An 18490-nucleotide genomic window follows, 5' to 3' on the forward strand; every position below is an offset into this window, starting at 1 on the left:
TTATGTTCCCAACTGTAAAGCTGTAATTTTCTAGGAATCTTACCAGAATCTCCCATTTACAGGGAAGGATATATATTAATCTCTCTACACATCCCTTATGGCCTATGGTTTTCTCTTACCAGATCACCATCTGATCTAAAATACCTCCAGAACTACTCTAACAATGTCACTTACTAGAAAAAAGGGGAAGGACTCCTATCAACCCTTTGAGATGCAACTTTAAGAGCCACCAAAACGGCATACGTGGCTACTCAAGGGCAAGTAGGTTCTTCCTGTTATCCTAGGCCTTTCGGAAGCACATACCCATACTTGAGTATGTTGCTGTTCTATTAGCCCTTCTTACTAAATCTGTTAACTTTGTATTGTAATAAACTACTAGTATATGCCACATTGGTTCATCCTGAAACTGTTTCCTATGACAAAATAAAACATTGACCTTTGCCTGAGTCCAGGTCCCTGAAGCACAAGTGAACTCCTCAAGTTGCTGGTGACAGTTCTGAAATTGTCTCCTGCTGCACCACAATTAACATGTGCACATGTGTACAACCCCCACCTCCCATGGACATGCTCACATGTGTGTACTTGTTTGACTGAAATGGGATGAATCTAGCTGAAATTCCGAGTCTTCGTATACTAATGGATCAGCCGAGAACCAAGCTAGCTCAATATTTGCTTTGAGGTCAGATGTTTGGAATAAAGAATTCCCTTGAGTTCTCAGGTCAAACACAAAGCCTATCCGAAAATATGCTTTGTATGTACATACAAATATTACTAAAGTATGCAGCTATACATCCCTTGTAGGAACTGAACACTATCATAATATTGTTTTTATAATGAATCCTATGTGCACCTTGTTTGAAAGACCAGAAATGCTTTCCTCATTCGTTCTTTTTCTGTAGGTGAAAGAGCAACTGGGCTGGGAAAGGTGAAGTAGGAAGATAAGAGAAGGAAGATGGACAAAACAGATGAAATCTTCTGAACTAACAGCGCTCAGTTAAATCTGCCCCATGACACTTGGTCCTTCTTCTGAAATGTGTAGAAAGGACGAACAAAGGGCTGGGGATGTTGGGGGTCAGGACTCATCTGTCTTGTCAGATAGATGATGACCAAGTCTGTCCAACTGTCTACTGGCTAATGCAGGTCATCATAAGCTTGGGAACATGCTGAACAACCGCAGAATAAAAATCGCAGGACAGCAATTTAATTGACCTCCTTAGGCCATTTAACAAAGCAGGCCGCCAGACTCGCAAGAGCAAAGAGTAATTAATGAAGGGAGCAAACAAAGGTTCATTTAGTAACTTCCAAATAAGTTCCTCTGTCTGAAGGGGAAAGAAAGGTAGCCTGCAACAAAAAGATAAACTGCAGGTATTTAAGTCACAATACCTTCTGCCAGGAACTGCTCATTACCATCAGATGTCGCAGTGGCAGTGGGGCCAGTAAGAACTAACTTTATTATTAGAAGCAATTAGGAAGAAAAGGGGCAGAATTGCATTTGGTTATTTCAAAACAACTTTCTGTGCATAGTTTAATGAAGGCCTGCAGTGTCAAGATAAAATGTGTGTTTTACTGAAAACAGCTTTTGCAAATGGCTGCTTGTTACTGCTGGTATCTCTAGGCAGAGCAGAGCTGGTAGGTAATATTTACATGCATGCTGTAATAGAAAATTTCGGCTGTCTCAGTTTCATAGGCATGGCATAGGTGGTATGGCCCGATGATAAAGGATATGCATTGTGAGACCAGAATGTTGGTCTTCAATTCCTCTCTCTGACCTTGCTCTCAGAATGACTGTCAGTAGTTTTCTGGGCCTCAGTTTATTCACACAAAAAACAAAGTTTATAGAAGCAATCAGTTTTTATAAAACAATTTACATAAAATGGATTTTAATTAAATGTCAGTACACTTAACGACTTTGATAGTATTATAATTATTAACTCATATATATTTAAGGATCAGTTTGGTTGGGACTACACGGGGGTTTGAATATATTTTTATGCTTACTGGCTTTTGCATGTAAAATGTAAAACCAACACTGCTTTCAAAGCCATAGGCATTTCTACATTCATTTATATGGAATGAGGTATTTGCAAAAATCTGACAAAACTTTAGGTTGGCCAAAGCATCCCCACAGTTCCCACTTTCAAATACAGCTTTCTAGTATTTTCTAAAGAGGCACTTTTACCTTATAAATTATCTGGGCAACCTTAGGCTCCCATGTCCTCAATACAGTTCAGTTAGGCTTAGGAACACTGCTATGTATTGAGCTTGGAAGAACACATAACGAATCTCATTTGTCTCTTACATGAGGAACTGGGTTTCGGCCTCTAAGCATGTTTGAAGGCAGAGAAAGAGACCATTTACCTGAGGTCTTAGAGCAAGCATGAATGTTTCCATGTTTCAGTGACAATATCTAAATACCTATTTGTTAAATTTCTAAGGTTAAAACTGGGATTTATGGAAATTACCGATTCATTAGAGATTATAGCATACTGCTATGTGATATGTTTTAGATTTCCAAACCAACAATCTTTAACTAATGTGCAGTGGACTGTAATATTGGACCCATATGGTGACTGAAACTCTTTTCTTAGACCTTAACAAGAAATGACTTGTTATTAAAATCTATTCATTTTGGAAAAGCCTAAATTAGCAAAATGCCCTGTGTGTGTGTGTGTGTGTGTGTGTGTGTGTGTGTGTATTTACCCATGTTTTAAACTGAACCATTTTCTGGCTATCCTGAATTGATTTGAATGATTTAATTTTGAGGTATTTTCAAGGAATTTTAGAGCTTATATGCAGATTATTAGAAAGCAAGCGGTGAAAATGTGGGCAGTACATCTAAGTAGAAATCTCCATTGGTTCTTGTTCACAGCTAAACATTCACTTTCTCTAAACAAATTGATTATGTCCTCAGATCTCACTTCCATTTTCCCTGCAGCACCATGACTACTGTAACAGGTGAGACTTTCCTTTTAAAAGAAGATTCACAAGCTTTATTTCTGTTTGTTTTTCCGGGTAGTATCTACTTACGCCGTCCTGGCTAGTATTGGTACCAACTCCTACACGTTGTATTAAAGGGCACAAGGAATCATAATCAGACTTTTCCCAAAGGAGTTTTAAATTCCTTCAATTCTTGATGAAGGCCTTTTAAATTGTGTGTCTTGAGTTTCACCTATGTAACCCTCACTGGTGAACATCTTGTAGGAATGGTAGATTTGGGGGTGCTAGTGAAGATATTCCTTTCATCTTTTATAGTAATGTATTTGGGGATGAGATCTGAGCATTTGCACTTCTTAGTGTCTGATAGGGAACAGAAAAGGCTGAGCAGAGCAGAGCATTTGTGAGCTGGGTTCTGCCTGGCTAGACCTTGGTGACGGGTGCACAGAACTTTGTTTGATGGAGAGGATGGGCTGAAAAGTTTTGAAAAATAGTTCAATCGGAGTTTTTGACATCCATTTCCAATGATTGACTGTTAAAAAGTGCTACCCTGGGGGAAAGTGGCTTCTCAATAGAATGAAATACACAACTCAAAGAAGATGGAAGGGGGATTTTTGAAGAAGTCAATAGTCATCCTTACCCTCGACCTTTCTTCTAGCTTTGTCATCATGACAACTGTGGCACTTCGTTGCTCCCATATCATTCTCCAAAAGTCCCCAAATGTTTCAGGAAGAGATCCCTGCGTTGCGATATAGGCATTTTGTTTTCTATAGCCATCTATGTAGTTGGCATTCACATAGTCACTTCCTGGAATTCCTGTAGAACAAGGAGTATTATTCAAACAGAAGGCAAAACTCACAGACAACAGTCTGGCTCTGGTTTAACAGTGATACTCTACTTTATCCCATAATCTGCCAAAGGAACGCCAATATATTTTAGTTTGGACTTTTAAACCAGATTAATAATATGTTCTACTATAACATCACATTAAAATATGCAACATCCATGGTATTGTGTTCTCACAATATGAGCAAATTACCAAATAAAGTAAAACAAAAGCGATGCCCATAGAATTCATTTTTTTCTCACAGGTTCTCTGTCTGCCCACTTCTACAAGTAATAAGTAGTTAGCAAAGATCAAAAAATAACCTGGTCACAGACTTTACTTCCCATTCCCCAACTCTCAATTTTCAGACAAAAACTAAATATAAAAATGCCTGAGTCTTAAGATATAATATAAGGAGGAATATTAATCCATTGCAAGTTTAGCTCCTGATACATCATATAAATTCATTTACTCATCCCAAGAATGCTGCCAACTAATCTGTCTTATCATCTTTTCAAAAACTGAGAAGAGCAAGACTAAGCCACCCAAGTTGGTGACGGAAGTCAAGTTCAAACATAAGCTATCCCTGGGTCTGGACTTTTACAAGGAAGTATCTCTCATTTAAGACTCATAGGGTTGTGGCCCATGAGCCATCTCTGTGTAACAGCTGGCTGTAGACCGACTGGATCATCTTTACTTTTGTCCACTCTAGTAGGAATCATGACAGGAATAACAGTGAGGTGAAAAAATAGTGAATCAAATACTGTGATTTCTGCAAACATAAGGATGACTTTCCATTTCATTTCAAGTAAAATCTAAACTCTTTGTCTACAAATCTCTACACTTTTCTAATCTCACTTCACTGTGCTCACCTTTTAATCTCTAGGCACTGGCTTATTTCCATTGGTAGAAAATGTTCTCTTCCAGGTATATCCTGGAACCTACTCTTTTCCTCATAAGAAGCCTCTATTCATGCCTGTCTCCGTTTCCAGAATTCAGGGCACATGATTCTTCTTTATACAACCATCCATTACAGGTTGTGATACTGTAAGTTTTTGCTGAGCTGGCTTATTACAGATTTGACCACAATTCCATACCACTCTTATTGTCCTTTGGCAATATTCCTGATTAAAAGGAATGCATAATTTGACCACTCACAATATTTATTAAAGAGGAAAGATGTTCTTTACTGTGACTTTCTGACTTAAAGTCCAATTTTCTGTGATTGTAATACCTTAAGAGAGATAAGAGCCAACTTGTGTTTCCTCCAAGGACAGTGACCAAAGTGACCAAGAAAATCAATACTACTCTATAGAAAAAGAATTCATGCTATAGAAACAAAGGGAGAAAACGGGAATTGAGGATAGGAGCTACCTGAGAGCATCAGAAGGGCTTAATTTACTGTGTAGAGACACAGCTTCAGTTCTGAAGGATGTTAACTACAGATGGAGGAATTGTGTCTCTGCTACAATGATACGTTTTCAAATAATCAGAACCAAAAGGGTAGTAGGTTTCCTAGAGAGATAATGACTTGCCTGTCCCTGGAGAGAAAGAAATGCTTCACAGGGACATCAGTATTCTAAGGAAACACTAGAACATATGCATGGTCCCTTCTGGCCCTGGGAAATATGTGCTCTGGAGTTAGTTTTTTTTCTTTATATTGGAACATGTGCTTCCAAGTTAAAAATGCTATATTTCCCTGATTGCCAGTTTCAATTACTTTGACTGCTTTTCTGATTCCAATTGTAGAACTGATCCTCCCAAGAGGAATAATGAAACGCAGACGGAAGTCAGTGCACCCTGAGAGGAACACATGGATCTAGGATAGCACCACCATTAGGTGGAAAATCTTTGGAGCAGAAACTGAAACACACAGTTGGTTGGAGCATTGTTCATCGATTTCAGCTACTCAAGAAACAGTTTGAGCTCTGGCAGCTCAGTACTGATAAAGACGCTGATCCTACCCAATACAAATGCCTGTGGATACAGGGGGGGAGCCTAAATGCAACCCTCTGATGGCAGCCACATGGAAGTGTGCAATTTTGTTAAGGCGTTATGAAATGCATTATTTTTTAAAAATTGAATAATAACATTTAGGGGAGGTGAACAGTTAATGAACGAATAATGATGGCACTTCTAAGAGATAAAAATAAACCATTTCTGTCAGAAGATTACCACGTGGTTGAGTTCAACACCAAATGCATTAGAAATTTAGCTCCTGGTGTTTTGAAAGAGAGAAAACCAAAAATAAAATAATGCAGTATCCAGGAATGCTGATTATCAAGCTACTGCATTCGCCCTGAAAATAATGCCAAAGCACGGGGGCAGGGGTGATTTTCAGAATGAATGCTTATTTTTATATGATCCTTTTACACACACGGGCAGAGTACTATGCCAGCCCTGCAGTGTGAAGGTACGCGGGATGCTGTCCCTGGAGATCTGGGATATACCATGTCCTGTATCTAATACCCTTTCATGAGTTCTGCACAGAATGAAAAAAGCCTTCAGGAAGGGGGATTCCTTGTCCTTCTCAAACTATTAAAGTCAGAATAGAACCTACATTTAACATCAGTCAGTTTCAAGTACTGAGACACTAGTTTTTTGGTATGATGTATTTAGGAATATTTTTCAACCATTTCTGAGAAAATATACGCTCTAATGGCTTTTAGAATTTTGGGTGTCATGAGACATCTTACAGACTGTTGATAGGATGTGTCGCTGGGACGCTAGACATATGAAATTCATTCATATTGGACATTGATCTTCTCCAAAGAATGCCTATTAGCTCATTTAATCTGTAATGCCTTATAAAGAAGAAAAAGCCTGCCAGTACTATAGTAATACTCATCACAGTGCAAATATGAATCCAAGTTCATGAGAACAAACTTTGCTTTGGGGCTCTAGGAATAGAAATCTAACTTAAAATTCAGGAATGAAAGGAGAAGAAATCATGGAAAATTAGCAGATTGCTTCATTGTTTATTTACGTGGAGTCAGGAAGACCTTTCAGAAGTTTAAAATTAGTGCTTGTCTTGGGTGTTTGTATGTTTGCTTTTTGTTTGTTTAAGGTATAGACCAGAGTTGTTAATATGACATGACCCTGAGTTCTTGACCATGTTCTAGTCTCCAGCAAAATTCAAGAGATAGGACAGAATTGTAGAAATAGAACAGAAGGGCCTGATAATCAGCTTTTATTTATTTATTATTTTATTTCCTTAAAAAGGAGTCTTACTTTGTAGCCCTGGCTGGCCTTGGGCTATAGAGATGCGCCTACTTCTCCTGGGACTGAAGGCGTGTATCCCCACCACATCTGGCTCACAATTGGCTATTTCTAATATAGTTCATTCACGACCAGCTTAGCTCAATGACGTGTTTTTCCCTATGGTTTTAGTGGGTTTTATAAAATTAGTAGAATTTTAAGTTTTCTTCTATATTGATGTAATATGTCCTCTAATTAGCAATAGTCAATTGTGCAAACAGGTACAGTACTAAGTAACTATTTAGCTCTGGTCAGATGCATGGAAAACTTAAACCGATGTCTCAGCTGTACATTATGATCACATAGTTCAATCCTGTGCAAAACTAAACTTCATCAATGACTAGATTCCTTCTAGTGGCACACTGCTTGTTTGATTATGCATGCACAGGATTAAGCCTGTTTACTCTGAGCTCATTATAACTAGAAATGTACACCCAAGGCTTTAAAATAAGGAGATAGGGCTGAAGAGAGATCAGTGGTTAAGAGCTGGCTATTCTTCTATAGGACCTGGTTCAGTTTTCAGTTCCACATAGCCCCGAAGATTAAAAAAAATGAACTGTGCTTCATGGCGTTGGTTTTGCATATGCTTGAATATTAACAAAACAAGAAAGAAGTGATGTGATTTGAAAGAATATTGAGCCAAGCAATTAATGACTTAGAAATGATTTACGACCTTGAAAGTATATTACAATGTCAAGGAATATTTCACCTGAGCTATTTTGCCATGGCAGGGTTAAAATAAAATCTTTCTTCCCTACTAATTTAAGCAGAAGTAATTACGCTGCAGACCCAGACAACAACAAAACCCATTCAGTTTACTGTGGATTATAATTTTTTTGATCAGAAGATAATATAACTTGAAAAGATTTGCCCATGTTTAAAGAGTGTTTGTAATTACGAATGGTCAGTAATTAGCCTTTCGTGCACTGAAGTTGTATGAAAAAGAAGTCCATGAATTACTTTGTCAATGCAGAATTACATAACCACAAGAGGAATGCTCACACTTTTGTACCAGATCCAGAAGGGAAAATCCTACGTGTAATTTCAAATCTTGGGACAATGCTAAGCACTTACTTAGTATTTAGGGAACCTCATCAGGAACTATTCAGCCAATCTTTCACCCTGTCTAGACCTGTCACAGCTTATCTGTTAAACCAAGGTACACTGGACAAATTGATTTCCACAGGTTCTTCTGAGCTCTAAAATATGGTCTCTATGGTATTCTTAACTGTTTTGGGTTCGCCCATTTCTACAAAGTTATTTTAAGATAAACAGAGTTGCTTACTCCCTTAGATTTAGTAGTGATGCACTCTAATGCACTCGCAGGCTGACTCCCACTGCTTCTAGCACGCTGAGATAAGACATGCTGAAGGGCTGATACTGAAGAGTTCCTCTGAGGCAGCTAAGTCTCCAAAACAAAACAATGTAAAGAAAAGCAATGGGAGTGGGGTGTGTGCTCATGGGAAAGAGGCAGTTCTCCTTCAGTGGACTGGATGAGAGTGAGCAGCAACAGACATGGAGGGGATGTGGTGCCCCTCCTGACTAAGATACACCAACTGTCTCTAGCAGAGGTGGAGAGGGAGCAAGACAGCTAGAAGAGCTTTCAATATTCCACCTCCTAGAGTGGCCCCAAAACCTGGAACACACAGCCTTTTACATTTTACATTCCACCATGTTTTAATAAGTAAAGCTTGCGTGAAAACAAATTATTCTTCAGCAAACTAGTTCATTCCAGTTTTATAACTTTTATCAAACAGAGAGAGAGAGAGAGAGAGAGAGAGAGAGAGAGAGAGAGAGAGAGAGAGAGAGAGTCTCATCCTCTCTCCAATACATACAAAACCACAATCCCCAAACACTGAATTGGCGGTTGTATCCTTGACTGAAATTTCTATCAGACAGAATGGATGAAAAGTTTACTTTGCTGACACCACCTAAACCAAGAATATAAAAGCAAACAATACATTACAGTAAGTTGATTTAGTTTCCACACATGCTGTATTCTTTCCTTTCCCTTGTGTCATGGCAACCATAACTTGCTACATCAGAGCTGCAGTAGTGAAAGATTTTCCTTGCAACACACCAGAGATCAAGAATTCCCTTCCAAAGAAGCAGCATCACTGGATTTTTTGATGTAGCTGCAATCTGAATTGTCACTATTTTTGCAAAATTCACAACTTGTTTTCAAAAGCATGATTTGCTCTGTGGCCACTGTATCATCTCGGTGCTTGTGGAGAATGAATAACGTATACAATGCTTTAAGCCAGGGTTTCTTCCTTCCTCACTGTGCTCTGTGCTCTGTTGCCTGACCTTCTGCCCTCTGGACTTCTGGGGTAGGAGTGTTCTGAAAATGGTCCCAGAAAATGAGCTAGTGAGTCTATCTGACTTTAAGTACATAACAAGAGTAACCACAGGCTTAGGGAAACTCAGCCTCTGTGCTGGAAGAAACTTATTTGTTGTTAGTGAACACTTTGCCCAGGAGGGAAAAAGCAGCTTTTAGGTCACATAGTTTTGCAGCTATGACTTATAATCATAAGGAAGCAATTATTCCAAAGTTTCAAGTAAGGAGATAATCAGAATCTGCAGAAGCCACATTTAAAAAAAAATCACTCAGATCATCATTTTCATTGATAATGTATGAACATTATTGTTATAATACCATCAAGCCAACACTGTTTATGAGTCCAGTGGAAAAACTGCATGTGCAATTCCTAAAATACCACATGGATATTATAATCAATGTAGTAAGTAAATGAAATAAACCTATCTCATTTTATCTATTGACTAAAAAGTAACTCCAACTCTGGATTCTTTCAAACTCTCTACTAAAGATAATTAGTCAAGAAATAAAATTCTTTTTAGTGACATCAGAAATATGGGTCTATATGCCTAAATTCTAATATCAGAAATATCACACGAGACACGCCTCCCCATCTCCTCAGAATGAGGGGTGGATTTATTAATATATTCTGTCTCCATATACAGTAAAATAACAAACATCACATAATGAAATAAGATGATGCAGACAGAGAACAAACTCATTTCCAGGGCTTTTTTAACTCATGATTTGATTGGCTTACTCGGAGTACAGAGCTAAACAAAGCAAGCCAATATCACTAGCAATCATCACTTAAAAAAATACATCTTTTCTTCTCTGGGTTAACAGTAAAAAGAGGAGTTGGGAAATCACACATCTTTTCACTAGCTGCTCAGCCTATCCAGGGAAAATGCCATCCAAACAGCTGTAATTAGATTGATTTTAATAAGCCAGAAATTGGGAAATTGGCCCAGGTTTCTAAGGCTGAAAATCCCATCTTGCTTGCTCCTTGGGACAAATTAAGCTATGTTTCTTTACTGCTCTTCAAAAAAAATAGTTTTATGTATTTAAAAAATAAATTTATAAAGGATTACACTGTGTCACTTTTGTACATAATTAACATGAAAACCGAAAGCCTGGAAGTGCTACAGGAACTGTGCTGTCTGCCTCCATCAATGATTGATGTTGTGGGCATTGTAAGAAAAATGAGCTCAACTCAACAATAATTGGATGGAACTAACGAAAATGGGTTTCTAGAAAAATGAGGTACGCAGTCTAATAAAATGTGTTCTGTTTTAATTTAATTCGCTTATCTGCACACAAGTACCGTATGAAATCAGGGGTCTCAGATTCCCTGGATCTAGAGTTATAGGCAGACAGTTGTGAGCCCATCCAAATGGGTGCTAGGAACCAAACTCAAGTCCCCTGCAAGAGCAGGTCAGACTCTTAATCATGGAGCCATCTCTCCACCAGCGCCTACTGTCTTTTCAATAGAATTTAAGCACTAAGTAGTCCTTACACAAGGGACTCACAGATTATTCCCTAGAGTAAAAAAAGAGAAAAGGCAAGGCAAGGTAGTAAGAGAAAGAACATATGCAAGCCTTCTGTCTGTCATTGCTCCTAGACAATCTTCATTCACTTGAGCCTCCAGCAAACCTGAAGAACTGCTCTTTGCTAGGGACCCACAGCTGCTGCCACACATGACTAGGAACCAGGTAGGCTACCAAGGCCTGTCCTTCCTCTCTTCCTCAGGCTGCTCACTTTAGCCACTTCTCCTTGTCCATTTCCATTCCTCTATGGCCAAACATGAGACCATGCCTAACCTTTTTCTTTTTATTCTTGTTTTGTTTTTGGTGGGGAGAACAGAGGAACAACATATAGATTAGTGGGGAGGATGATGGGGAGGAACTAGATGGCCTTTGGGAGGCGAAGAATATAATAAAGGTAACATATATGAAAAACTAAAAATATATGGAATGAAAATATTGGCATGTTTTTACTTATTGAATAGGTATCAGTGTTCTATATAAGGCCTGAAAACACAGAAGCTATTTCACAATGGGGGCATGCTAAGAGGTTGGCATGTGTGTGGGCAGTAGTGTTTAGTGAGTTGGTACAGGAGTACCTACAGAAGTGAGGACTCACGAGGTTTGAAACAATGTACCTATCTCATGGGCGAGCGGAAAAATCGCTGTTACTGAAAACTTCCTTGGGTTTCTGGTTTTCATCAGCGGCTCTTAGTTAGATTTATCTCAGCAGGGCTGACTCTGTGAGCGGCTCATTCATTTTAAAGCTGTTAGGTTCCCATCTCACAAATAATCACATTGTTGTCACATCATCTGTCACCCGTATTATTTATACTAGGATTTTAACTGCTCTTATTATGCAAATTTAACACCAGATGATATATTCCGTATTTCCACTTAAAGGAAACATTTTTCCCCTTCTTGAAATTTGTAATTTTATTACATGTCTGGTTTCCATTAATCAAGAGCTAATATTTTCTCTTTCTTTATAAACTACTCTAAATACATGCAGCTTTCTCATTTGGATATTGTTAACTTTTCCATAGATCATATAAAAAATTCTGAGTGAAAAAGAACTTGTATACAATAGTATAAAACTCATAGCAGTAATGATAGTAGTGTCGAGTGTTTATTGGGCATTTTATTGATGCTGGACACTATAAGGGTCGGAACTGCATTAATTTAGTTATTCTTTCTATGGATTCTAGGAAGTAGGTATGGGTAACAGAATAACTATATGGGCAATAAAACCAAGGTACAGTAACCCCTTGAATGACCTTTCAAGAACCAAGAAGAGTCCGGGATGTTTTGAGATGCATATGTAGGCTAATTAGAGATAGTACTCATGAAAGAGAATGAACATAAATATTTGCTTTAAAACTTTAAATATATGCTCCTCCCATAAGAAAATTAAAATAAATCGCTATGATCTGAATGGCAATCCCCACAAAGTTACATACTGAAGCATACAAATCAACCTGATATTGATGAGTGAGGCCTTCAGGAAGTGATGAAATCACTAGACAGTCCTCAAGGGATTGGGGGCTTTGTAAAAGAGTTTGATGATTGGGTTTACTAGTCTGTTTCCAACACTCCCACTACTGAGGAAGCATCCCTCCAACCCAGAAGAAATAGTGAAAGACACTGCTTTGGAAGGTGAAGACCCAGATCATCAGCTGATATTAAACAAATGACATTAAACAATTTATTTTGGACTCCACAGATTGCAGAAATGCACATCTAGTGTTATATATCACCTAGTTGTGGTAAGTTATTGTAGCTTAACAGAAGCATTAACATAAAGGTTTATCTTTTACTAATCATTAAAAAAGAAGTTTCATAAGCTCTAGTGCTGAAGAATGTTTGTGAATATGACATTGATGAAACCTCTTTGATCTGCTTTGGTGAAATGGCCATACATATGACAGATTGTTTTGCACACACCCTCTTGCTTGAAACTTTCTATGTTTCAGAAGGAGCCAATACAGGAATGTCTAAGATTTAGTATTTATTTGCCTACTGAGTAGAATTTAGAATGAATTTCAGAATCTTAGAGATGACAGAAGAACCATACAAAAGCCCTTGCTTGATGAAGAAACAAAGCCCAACCAACTAAGTCAGGATTGCTAAGTGTGTAAATGAACTTGCAAGGACTTGGTGGCCAGGAACTCCCCCAAAATGGGTATAGGAATACAGTGTGCGTGTATTTTTTGTTTTACGTGGACTTAATTTGGGCATCAAATTTGCTCCTGTTTTCCCAAACACTCCCTGTTGATGTGCCATGACAAGGTCGTGTAGCTTTCTAAACTGGGCTGTACGTTTCAAGCTCATGCCTTTCTTCAGAACTCTTCCCATTCTATCTTGAGCAAACTGCTAAATCTATATCCATGTGCTGTTTGCTGTTCAGAAAAATTCATTTTGCCTGGAGTTTAAGAAAGAAAACTGAAAACCTCCAGCTCTCAGGTTTCTTCTGAAATGTTTCAAAATTCCTCAACAGTCATTTCAGCCAAAACCAAACTGTTTTTAAATAAGACCCTGTGGGAACAGATACAACCACCACGACCACAAAAGTAGCGTGACACAACATGGGACGATGGGGTAAGGGTACCTTCAAGTTTGTCTGACATGACGTTAGCATTTTTGGCTTTGACACATCTTACTTTTCACAGTAAAAAGAGCCCTCTCCTCATAAGAAGTGTACCTCTTGTGTATGGTATGCTGTTATGACTGTGAGTGTGATGTGCTTGCCTATGTGTGAAATGGCAGGCATGTATGTGTCCCTGTCTACACGTGTGAAGTAAACGACAACCACAGGTCTTAGTCTTCACCTTCTTCCTTGTTGGGAAAGGGGTTCTTGTTCGCTAGTACACTGCATATGCCAGCCTACTCGAATTTCCTGGGAATTTCCTATCTCTACCTCCTGTCTTGCCATGGGAACTCAGATACAGACATGAACTGGGAAACCTGATCTTATATCAGATCTAGAGATTAACACTCAAATCCTCATGTTTGTGTGACTAGCATATTACTCACTGAGTGGCCCCTAGTCCAACATTTACATTACTAATGTTTCCTTTTTACCATATGTAAATTCAGATGAACAGTATACATAATAAAGGTAAAATCAATGGCGTAGTTACTAACATATAATAAATATGCAGCTAATCAGGCCCTCTCTAATTTCTTGTTTTGGTTATTGCGCTGAAAAGTAGTATTTTAATACTGTTATATATTTAGGCTTGGATGAAGCTTTTTAAGAAGTCTTTGCCAATATGGCTCTTAAATGATAATTATAATTGTTCTATGAAAAGTTAGTACTGATGCTAGTGAAGATGACTTATGTTTCAGAATAGAAACTTGGTTTACCTAAGACAGTAAAGATTAATTCTTGTAAATTATAAAACATTGTGATAAAAACTTGCCATATACTGATTTTATTTTTAAAAAAATCCACGAAACCCCTATATCTGCATCTAGGGAGAGACTGCCCCACAGAATCAGTCAGATACTGACGGCGAAGACTGTACTTCTACACGGTTTGTGGCAGACACACAGCCTTTGGTGCAGTAAGAATTTCGGATGCTGAGTCATGGTTTTAGGTTAGTTAGAGCATAACCTAGAAAATGAACTTACAGCATACAACGGTTAAATTAGCTCTAAACCTAGGGTCAAATGATAAAGAGAATTTGGGGGGCAAAAAGCTAAAACCAGGTGTTTGGAGTCATACTTCCTGCATGGGAAAGTGCTGTTGGTGATCTGAAGTGGCTGGAGGAACAAGAAGAGCTGGGCTCCCTAGGGCACAGGGGCTACCCTCTGTCCACACTGCAGCTCCCCTAACTAGTGTCAACTACTAAATATCAAGGGACATCCTGATGATAGCATTTCATTAGGTAAGGTAGAGCAAACATAACGACTGCTCTGAAGAACTATCTAGATCTCAGAAGCCAGGAAAGAGAGGCTGTAATTGAGAAAACTGATCTCAGAGGGGTCAAGGTTACCCAGATACAGGGACAACTAATGCCTCAAAGTCAGGTTTCTGACTCTCTATTGTGTGCTCTCTTTACATTAAAGGAAGTATAGCTTTGGGACATTTTACACACCGTATAAGAGTTAACAGATTATTTTATATTGTGTGCATGTGCATTTAAGAATAAGCTTCAATTTGGTCATATTTGAGAATATCTAACTTAAATCATTAAACTAGCTGCTGTTACATCTTTTGTTCGGGAACCACAATTTTCTCATTAGAACTGCTTAAGTGGAGGTTATCAAAGTGGCACTTGACTTGTCAAAAATTCACCGGTGTTTCTCTACCTAACTTTGGCCAGATGTGCAACAATTGACAACCATCTGCAGTTTAACTCTCTGGATTTGTTCTGGGTTTCCTCCAAGTTAACGAATGATCTCAAACCATTAGGAATATCACTGCTTCCAAGTAGCTTAGGAAGCAGGCTGCAGCTATCTAGAATTTCAGCTTTCATTCTTTTCATATTATCCATGGGATGAGGGTAAATGATCACACTATTAAACAAGATAAAGACAGTGTAAGTCACCATGTCGATTTCTTTTTCTTCTCTAATGTCTGTCAGATATTCTGCAAAGTAATATGAAAAAAAGTAGCTAACCGTACAAGGAAAAGGATTGCAAATCTATCCTGAACAAACCCCTCACCCACCATCACTACAGTTAGGAAACAGGGGTAGGACACACTAGCTTTTATAAACAGGGCTAATGTCAGTTCCCATTTTCATCTGACCCAGGGCTATCCAAGCTGCATGCCACTCAGTTAGTGGCTGACTAGGCAGTTTCTGTGCACAGCATTCTCCAGTCTCAGACTGACACAGATTGAATGACTTGTCACCTGGAGTTATTCCAGGTTAGGAGGGCTTGGTCTATTATAAAATGCTGTTCATGGTCGTAATCCAGATTTAAGCTCTCTAGCCCACAGATTTCAATTAAATTCTTCTAACCTTTTGCATAATAGAACATGGAGAGACTTTGGTTTCTAGGTCAGATCTAGATTTAGGGTGTATCTGTGGGCATAGAGTTATAAAAAGGCAGGTTTTAGTCTGAGTCAAACACCTTTGCTTCTAAACTGTAAAAATGGCCTAAGAATAAAATGGGCAGAATTTTCTGTCATAATAAATGCACAAGAGCTCCACCCCAACCCATCTTGACACCCTTTCTTGTTAAAATGTAAAAAATAATAAGTTAAGGAAAACTATGGCAATGTGGCAAAAATACATGGAAATGCTACTAAAGACAGAAAAAGCTGACAGGAGGCTCTCTACAGGGTCCTGTTCTTTCTTTCTTTCTTTCTTTCTTTCTTTCTTTCTTTCTTTCTTTCTATCTATCTATCTATCTATCTATCTATCTATCTATCTCCATATTACTTGGCTAATTAAAGAAAGACTTATTTCTGATTCAGTCCTGCTCCTAATTTACTCTGATGACTTTATAGATAAGAAACTATTTGCTTCGTTTTCATTTAAAATGGACTTGCAGAGCTAAAATGTGGAGCCTACATTCAGCTGTGCACAAATGTCAGCTTGAATTTCTGAACAAGACTCAGCAAGAAGTAGTCAACAATGTGGTCTAATCCTGCCTCCACTGGCAGAGGCGATACGGATACGTGATAGTTAATTAATGTTTTCAGGATGGAAGACAGTTGACATTTGAACATGACTGTATTTGGTCACTGGTAAGAGACATTACCATACTTTCCAAAATCAAAACTTAGGTGATGGAATTTTATGGTTCAGCAATACCAACATAAGGCCAACTTGAGCCAAACCAGCTGCAGTTATCAGCTTAGTCAAAGGATGGAAAGATATATTTTACTTCCAAGTGTAGAAATTAATGTATTGTTGATTTTTATGTTCACCAAGAGCACTTTACCAATTTCAGTTCCTATTTTATTCATGTGTGTGCCTATGCAAGCATATTCTATAGTGTTGATTTGGAAGTCAGAAGTCAACTTGTGTCTTCCTACTGTGTGAATCCTGGGATTGAACTCAGGTCATTGGTACAGGGATTTGCCTGCTAAACCAACTGTCTGGCCCCAAGAGAGCTTTCAAGCTTAGAGCTATAGATAAGGTGAGAACTACCATAGATTTTTTAAAAGCAGAAAATGAAAAAAGAAAAAGAAAAAAGGATTTGAACCACTGTAGATAAATGTGACTGTTTGCACTGCAAATTCCTGAAAGGATTAATCAGAAGCCAGTACTATTCAATGATTTCTAAAGCAACTGCAAGAGATTAAACAGAGAACCTTTGAGTGGCACCGCTAACAAATGTTGTATGGGACAGGCAAGTGGAGGCTGAGGTTGCCTGTTATGACATGTGAAAGAAATAGGTAGCATGAAAAAAATGTTCTAAGGCCCATCAATCCAGTGTTATTCTATAGACTAAAGGACTACTGAAGTTCTGATTGTCAGGAATGAACTCCTGAATGTTTTTAGACTGGTACATACACGGATTGATTATTGAGAGGAGGGAAGCAGACACTACCCTCCTGGGGATGCTAAGGAGCAACCTTCTTCAACCTTCTTCATCCATCAACCCCTCTGGAATTCACTCCTGACTGTGAGAAAGGAAGATTAAAAAGCAGTTCACGGATTCGATAGCCTGCACATTTCCAAGGTGCTTAGTTTCTGTTAACCGGCACAATACTGACTCCTACGTTTACCCTGTCTCAGTGAGCATATCTAAATTGATTTATAGACACCCCCTTCCTTACTTTTTAAATATGTAACTAGTGTATAGGACACGGAAAAATCACCAGTTTGCTCATAACTACAGTCATAGGTAAGCTAAGCATTTCTCCCCACATAAAAACATCAGTTAAATAATCAAATCTTCATAGAGGGAAGCTTCTGGGATTGCAGCAGTGACAACCTGCCCTGTGAGCGATTCATTTATGTAAAAAAGTGAAGATGCCAGTACACTGGGCCTGGGTTGTAGGTAAATGTTTTCATAGATGGCTGGCAGTCCAGACAATGCTACATTCACATGCAAATACGTAAACCCAGAAAACAACAATTTGAATAATATATGCATTTTCTTACCTTCTATTGCTGATAAGAGAACCCGGGAGTGATCGTATGCAATGACATTTGCATATCTGTTCTTTGGTTTGTTTACCTCCAAGTTTGAGTGTTCCCATGTGAACTGCTGGCCAGGGTCAATTGACTATTAAAAAAAACAAGGAAACCAGTACAAAGTCAATACTAAAAAGTATAATGTCAAGGGATTTATCACAGGAATAAACATGATTTAAAAAGAAATTCCAAAGCCACACTCCATAAAGATGATTTTAGCTGTGAAACCTAACATATAACCTGCACCGTACACACAGGCCAATATTATGACAGTGATTAATAATCACTAACATTGATTGACATAAATGAAAGGCATCAATATGTAAGTTCTGTTAGTATTGGAGCAGCATGGCACTATCTTACTTTTCCATTTCTTTCTCTGCTGCTGGAGTTTACAAGTTATTTTAGGTCAATATTTCTTCCAGTGCTGTGAACAAACCTTCCGGTGCTGTGAACATAATTTGCCTGGAGTCCTTACCCCTTCCTAGTCTTTCCTAACTGGACCTGTGCACACACTTTCAGCTGACTGGCC

At 38.4% G+C, this 18490-nt stretch overlaps 1 protein-coding gene across 23 annotated transcripts in view; it reads right to left on the reverse strand.

Moving 5' to 3' along the window:
- Ptprd (protein tyrosine phosphatase, receptor type, D) overlaps positions 1 to 18490 on the reverse strand; it is a 2326896-nt gene that overhangs the window by 55277 nt on the left and 2253129 nt on the right. For all 23 annotated transcript variants that reach the window (NM_001427220.1, XM_087549038.1, XM_087549034.1 and 20 more), the window contains 2 exon segments: positions 3575 to 3750; positions 17926 to 18049. In NM_001427220.1, coding sequence (NP_001414149.1) covers positions 3575 to 3750; positions 17926 to 18049 — 300 coding nt within the window.

Source organism: Rattus norvegicus, chromosome 5 (assembly GCF_021556685.1).
Source record: "Rattus norvegicus strain SHRSP/BbbUtx chromosome 5, alternate assembly SHRSP_T2T, whole genome shotgun sequence".
Lineage (NCBI taxonomy): Eukaryota > Metazoa > Chordata > Mammalia > Rodentia > Muridae > Rattus > Rattus norvegicus.